Source organism: Palaemon carinicauda, chromosome 28, assembly GCF_036898095.1.
Source record: "Palaemon carinicauda isolate YSFRI2023 chromosome 28, ASM3689809v2, whole genome shotgun sequence".
In the NCBI taxonomy this organism is placed as follows: domain Eukaryota; kingdom Metazoa; phylum Arthropoda; class Malacostraca; order Decapoda; family Palaemonidae; genus Palaemon; species Palaemon carinicauda.
This window is the reverse complement of record NC_090752.1, coordinates 83,708,736-83,716,445: the sequence shown is the minus strand read 5'-3', so window position 1 is coordinate 83,716,445 and position 7,710 is coordinate 83,708,736. Positions and strand designations below refer to the sequence as shown.

Here is a 7,710-nt window from a genome sequence, read left to right as displayed (position 1 = left end):
TAATTAAGTTCTAAGACCAATAGAATATTATTATTATTATTATTATTATTATTATTAATATTATCATTATTATTATTGTTATCATCTAAGCTAAAACACAAGTTGGACAATCAGGATAGTGCCAGCTCAAGGGCTCCAACAGGGAAAATAGCCCATTGAGGAAAGGAAATAAAGAAACAGATAGAATAGTGTGCCTAAATGTACCCTCGGGCAAGAGAACTCTAACCCAAGACAGTGGAAGATTTAATGAATGGGGTTAAAGTAATTACTGATACTTTAACTAGAATTTCACGATCTGATTTCTATAATACAAACGATCTCCATTGGAATACTTGTCATGAAATCTTTATTATTGAAGAAATTTTCCCTGTTGGGGACCCTGGGCTTATAGCATCCTGCTTTTTCAACTAGGGTTGTAGCTTAGTAAGTAATAATAATAATAATAATAATAATAATAATAATAATAATAATAATAATAATAATAAGATATATTTCTAAAACTATCAACAAGAACATTCTTATACTCTTATTTTTTTTCTAGTTTTACTATAATATCTTAGCTGTTCACACTTTTGATGTATCTTTAATTCTATCTTTCTGTATGAAGAAAACAAACCTATTTATATCCACGATTTCTAAAGTATTTCCTTTCCCCTAAAGAGATGTTTACCTGAATAATATGTAAATAAAAGATTTTTATTAATAACGTCAGTATATGAGTTTCCCAGGGAGTGTTAAGAAATGTAAAGACATAAAAGGTATATAATAAAAAAAAAAAATGGCCGAAACAACCATTTAAAAGAAGACAGACAAATTCTTTGCAGGGTTGTGGTGGTCTATTGTAAACGTCCCTGTCTGGCGTTCTATTAGACGGGAGATCGAGTCATGCTCAAACTCGATAGTTTCCTGTGGTGTCAACCTCACCATCCTTGTGAGTCATCAGCAGCCATTACCTAGCCCTCACAGGTCCTAGCTTGGCTAAAGAGAGGGATATATGGTCAGACTCTAGGGCAATGATCCTACTAGAGCATTGTCACTGCCCTTTACTTTCTGCCATTCATGAGCTGCCTTTAAACCTTTTAACCGCATCTTATTATAAAATTAATGCATAGCAATGTACTGACAATTTTGAGGGAGCCTGCAGGTCTACCTACTGAGTCATCAGCAGCCATTGCCCGGCCTTCCCTGGTCCTAGATTGGGTGAAGAGGAGGTTGGGTGCTGATCATATGAATACAATTCTAGGTCAATGTCCTGCTATGAATTTTCAATGGCACTTGCCTCTGCCATTCATGAGCGGCCTTCAAACTTTTAAACTGTATCCTAATATAGGAATTAATCCATAGCAATATAAGGATTATTATCCCCTGTATTAAGGGGAGTCAAATGGAAGGACAGGATTAGAAATGAAACTATAAGAGAGATTACTCGAGTGCCATACGTGGATGAGTTCATGATGAGGGGTAGATGGAGATGGTTTGGGCATGCTCTTCGCACTCCCCAAGAGAGATTAGTTCACCAAAGGTTCAGCTGGGCCCCAAAAGGTACTAGAAGAGTTGGAAGACTCAGGACTACATGGCTGAAGACTATGAAGCGTGGAGTATGAGATGATGAATGGAGAAGTATTGAATTAAAAGCTTAAGATAGAGACGACTGGCGAAATCTAACCGAGGAACTTTGCGTCTATAGGCGTAGGAGGAGATGATGATGATGATAATGTTTTCAATGTTGTTACTCCTGTTGATATTGATGAGAGTGAAAACCCAGTATGAAATTGTGAGATAAGTAATAATAAATAAATTATAAACAAAGAAAATAACAAAGAACAACAAATTACATAAAGAAAAACTAAAAAATAAGAAAACAACGGATATACTATGAAGCGAGACTCGTAACAACACGCGCGCACACACACACACACACACACACACACACACACATGCACACAGCCTTGGAACATAAGCTACTTACAACTCAAAGAGCAATGGAAAGAATAATGACTGGAATAACACTGAGAGACAGAAAAAGAACAATATGGATACGAGAGCAATGAAAGTATAGGATATTCTAACAAGTAAGAAAAAGAAATGGACGTGGGCAGGACATATAATGAGAAGGACAGAAACAGAGTGGACATTACGAATAACAGAATGGGTCCCTAGATATGGCAAAGAAAAAAAAAAATAAAAATAAAAAAAAAACGGGGGAGGAAGAGAAGACGAAGGATTCACGAGCTAAGAAAATTTGATGGTAAACACTGGCATAGAGAGAACGCTAACAAAGGCGAGTGGAAGTATAAGTCTGAGTCCTTCATCCTGCAGTGGACTAGTCACGGCTGTGGATGATGATATACGGTGTGTCTATATATATATATATATATATATATATATATATATATATATATATATATATATATATATATATATAGACACACACACACACACACATATATATATATATATATATATATATATATATATATATATATATATATATATATATATATATATATATATATATATATCCATAGAACATGTTCCAGGTTCTAATTAGATTACAGTGTCATACTGTAAAAATATTTATTTAAATAACTTATACAGATGAAAGAATTTAACAAACACAAAGTTTCCATCTCAACTATCTGAGATATGAATAAGCTAAATTACGTAAGGACGAGCAATAGCGATATTCAAAACATGGTAGAATACCAGAATAAAACGAGAGGGGGCACTCAGTAGAGCGCAGACCTCCGCCACGGCAGCTTATTTTTCGACCTTTGGCTCGACCTTTGACATGTCTTAATTTGCGTGGATTTTCATTACATTCAAATATGAACCAAGTTTGAAGTCACTGTGACAATGATATCCAAACTTATTTCTGATTACGTGAATTTGACATTTTGCTTGACCTTCATCTTAGACCTTAGACCTTGACATTCTAAAATTTAATAATTTTTAGCTTTTTACATAATTCAATCCCTACAATCAGAAAAGCAGACTGCTACAAGCCCAAGGGCTCCAATAACACTGTAGTCTCATTACTTGCATATTACTATAAACGGTTCTAGTAACCTATTAATATTTCTCTCTATTTATAGACCTTTCGCTTAAACCGTAAATATCTACTTACCACATATAAAAAAAAAAACTATATACTAACGTTACCTTTCCCATTCTACTACAATGCCTATACCAAAAGCTATTCACGTTTTATAATGTTGACTTAAAATGATAAATTATCCATAACGAATCGTATAATATTCAAAAGAACCCACCTTCATGCCTGACCACAAATACTTAAATAATGTACTTACCACTGACAGCATCAGCCAAAGTCCTTCGCTATTACGTCCACTGATTAGTGTTCTCTGATTTTCGAGTCGATTTAAGATCACATATTTCATTAATGATTATACAGAAGATATAATTCATTACGCGGTGAACGAGTCAAAAAGTTACTGTTGAAGACCCATTCAGGGATAGTGTATAACAAGCGTTGTTGTTATCGTGTCAAATTCCACCAACTGTTGTGAGACGTGATGCTTCCCATTAAATTCATTATCTAGAATGCATATTAGCCTGTTATTTTGTATTCAAAATTTAAAATGAATAGTTTCTATAATAAATATTCTATTCATTTTATTTCAATATGATCATTATAAGATCTATGTGAAACCACTAGAATTTATTTAAGAAGCACTACCTATTTGTACTATCAATGCCCTCGTCAGCTTCTTCGTTGGCTGCTGAAGCAGTGTTGCCTGATATGGGAATTTATCCCTAGATTTGGGAATTTTGAAGCCTGATGGGGATATTCTGTACAAATTTCCATGAAGGAGAAGCGAAGATGAGTAAACCTTCATATAGTTGCAATAAGTTTGCTTCCACTTATATGAAGTATAGCGAGTAATTTCTATATTAGTAAAGCCTAAAGGATCAGAAGAAAATATATTTGTGGAAATGGGGATTTTCATCATGAGTTCTGGGGATTATTAGACTAACCCAGTGGTTCCCAACCTATGGTACGCGTACCACTAGTGGTACGTGAGGGCCTTCCCGGTGGTACGCGAACACTTTCGGGGTCATGAACCAAGTTATCAGAATCGTTAATTTCGTCAAAAGATCTGCCCTGAATACTCGACTGTTCAAGCTCCTCTGTGAAGATTCTGGCTCTGACCACATCTGTCTCCTCTACCACACAGAGGTGCGCTGGCTCTCCCGGGGTAATACGACGAGGCGTCTCTTTGAACTGAGAGATGTACTCCTCGCATTCTTCAAGGAGAAGGAACACGATTTTCAGAAAGATCTGGAGGACGAGGAATTTATCTCAAGGTTAGCCTACCTGTCAGATATTTTTGGAGCCCTCAACCACCTAAACTTGTCGTTCCAAGGGCCCGACTGCACTGTCACAGAGTTCATCTCGAAGCTGGGAGGGTTTGTCCAGAAGTTGGATCTGTGGATGAAGAACGTGGAGAGCAAACACTACGGAATGTTCGAACTCCTGACTACCCTTGAGAGGGAGCCCACTGATGAATTTGACCAAGAAATCGTCCATCACCTCTTCCTGCTCAAGACTGAATTGAAGCATTACTTCCCAGACGTAACATGTTGTGCCTACGTCGCCAATCCGTTCTCTGTTGATCCAGCCGATCTACCTGTTGGGACCGGGGAACAAGAGGAACTCATAGATATCCAGGCTGACGAGACAGCAAAGACGAAGCACAAAGAATGCTCTCCTTTAAACTTCTGGATGAGCATGGCCTCCCCGTACCCGACGCTAGCCCGTCACGCTGTTCCCCAGCTACTGATTTTTCCCTCGACGTGGAAGGGTGAGCAGGGGTTCTCAGCCTTCATGGCCATCAAGTCGAAGAGCCGGAACCGTCTTGCTGCGCCCGGGAATGATTTCCGATGTGCTGTGAGTAAAGTCATGCCCCGCATTGACCAGCTGGTGGAGAAGAAGCAGATACAGCCCTCGCATTGAGTTGTTGTTTTCTTAGTTAATTTGCGTGTTCTATTTTTACAATTATAGAAATAAAGTGGTATCTGATCGAATTTAGTTTCTCTGGAACCAGGTGGTACGCGGCGACTGTACCGGACCTCCAAGTGGTACTCGATCACAAAAAGGTTGGGAATCACTGGACTAACCGATCTGGCAACACTGTGTTGGAGTTTGGACATCAAAGTTACGAGTGTGTTTTTTGGCTAATGACGTAATCATATGATTTACGAGAAAATATTACGTATCTATAAGAGCATGATGACATTGTAGGTTAGAGTTCTCTTGCTTGAGGGTACACTCAGGCACACTATTCTATCTAATTTCTCTTCCTCTTGTTTTGTTAAAGTTCATATAGTATATATAGGAAATATTTATTTTCATGTTGTTACTGTTCTTAAAATATATTTTTCCTTGTTTCCTTTCCTCACTGGGCTATTTTCCCTGTTGGGGCCCCTGGGCTTGTAGAATACTGCTTTTCCAATTAGGGCTGTAGCTTAGCAAATAATAATAATAATAATAATAATAATAATAATAATAATAATAATAATAATAATAATCCCTAAATGCGTGGACCGGTTTTTAAATGGGTTGGCGGAAGTAGCCGTTATGAATTGGGGAGGCTAAATATACTGACTTATTTTTCTATTTTATTTAAAATTTTGATATTATAAAGTTTACAAGTATGTGTATAGCAACTAGTATACAAATATACAAATATTTTAAATCGATATTTGTACACATAACACATGAGATAAAAACAAATATAGCGAATAGATTATAATAATTTTGAAATCGACCAGTACGTAAACATTAAAAGTATATGTATCTTTGCGACTAATGTTTTTTTTTATATATTATTCTCATGTTAAATTAGGCTTTAATAGACTTAAATGAAAATCTTATTGAGAATTGCATGTTGCTTATTAGGATAACCAAGATTTTTTTATGTAGTTTTGAAATTTAACTTACTCGATGGTTTAAGTTTGCTTCTCTCCGGAAAAAAAAAAAAATATGAATAGACTACATTAGACTAACTATGGGGGTATTGCAGACAAGGGAATATACTTTTTCTTTAGAAAAAATAACCTGAAAATAAATCTTTATTTCTCCACACTACATGATTAGTTTCTTTTATTTTTTCTAAGCATGTGATGTAAAAACGTAGAAGATTTACCTCGTGTTATTATCTTTTATAATAATCTTCAACTGATATTCAAAACGGAAAAAACAGTGTAATTGTATATATATATATATATATATATATATATATATATATATATATATATATATATATATATATATATATATATATACTGTACAGTGTATATATATATATATATATATATATATATATATATATATATATATATATAAAAGAAAAAATTCTTGTGAAATGTTTTAGAATTAAAAGGATGTCAACCTTGATCGACCCACTGGGACAGAAGTGATTCCTTGGCCATGGCAATCGGCTCTTCTAGGAGAAGGACACTGGAAAATCAAACCATTGTTCTCTAGTCTTGGGTAGTGCCATAGCCTCTGTACCATGGCCTCCCACTGTCTTGGATTAGAGTTCTCTTGCTTGAGGGTACACTCGGGCACGCTAATGTATCTCATTTCTCTTTTTTTTAAGTTTTTAAAGTTTACATATGAAAGATTTAATTTTATGTTGATACTGTTCTTAAAATATTTTATTTTAATTGTTCATTACTTCTCTTGTAGTTTATTTGTTTCCTTGTTTCCTTTTCTCACTGGGCTATTTTCCCTGTTTGAGCCCTTGGAGTAATGATAATAATAACAATAATAATAATAATAAAAATATAAAGAATAATACTCTCTCTCTCTCTCTCTCTCTCTCTCTGCAGATTCGATCACTCAAACTCGATAGTAATTTCCTTTATCATTTGAATAATCTGGGCATTATTACCCACAACGATAGTTATTTCTATTGTATCTTATCGAGCATTTGCTGTTAATCTCTGAAGGAGACGAAAATAAAAGGAAAAGTTTTATCACAACGGGAAATACTGACTAAACCTTGAGTTGTTTCTCACAATGTTTTACTCAGAACCATAAATGTTCAGTCGTGGAACTCGGCGAAGCACTCGACATTCAACATTCCAAAGGGCGAAGCTATATGAAACTATCGCTCAATTCCAAAGTAAATTAATCTATCTTTTGGCCGAAATAATATGAGAATATCGCTCAACTCTGATGAAGAACATAAGAGTCTCCCTTAGTCCGAGTGATTTTGAAATAACGGTAAATATGAAACCGTAATCATTTGCCACCTTTCCATTTATCTCTCTCTCTCTCTCTCTCTCTCTCTCTCTCTCTCTCTCTCTCTCTCTCAATACAAAATAAGAACAGGCAATTTGAACTTGATTTATGAATTTGATAAAATGATAGGCAACAAATGCAGCCGTTTCTAGTCCACTGCAGGACAACGGTCTCAGACATGTCCTTTTTACCACCACGCTGGCCACTAAAAATTGGTGATGGTAGGAGACTTTGGTCTGATCGCTCACAGCAAACCAACCTAGTATGGGTGACCCTAAATAGTAGCCTTACAGCTTTGCTGATCATATTGATAGGCAAAGACTTTCACACGTCAAGGTATCACCACTCAGAAAGGGATATATGTATATATATATATATATTATATATATATATATATATATATATATATATATATATATATATATATATATATATAT

At 35.3% G+C, this 7,710-nt stretch overlaps 1 protein-coding gene across 1 annotated transcript in view; it reads left to right on the top strand.

The window, feature by feature from the left end:
- The first annotated feature begins 4,081 nt into the window (after positions 1-4,081).
- The window catches only part of LOC137621907 (zinc finger BED domain-containing protein 5-like), an 18,897-nt gene continuing 15,268 nt past the window's right edge, over positions 4,082-7,710 (top strand). The window contains exon 1 of the mRNA XM_068352411.1: positions 4,082-4,826. Coding sequence (XP_068208512.1) covers positions 4,082-4,826 — 745 coding nt within the window. The remainder of the gene's footprint in view (positions 4,827-7,710) is intronic.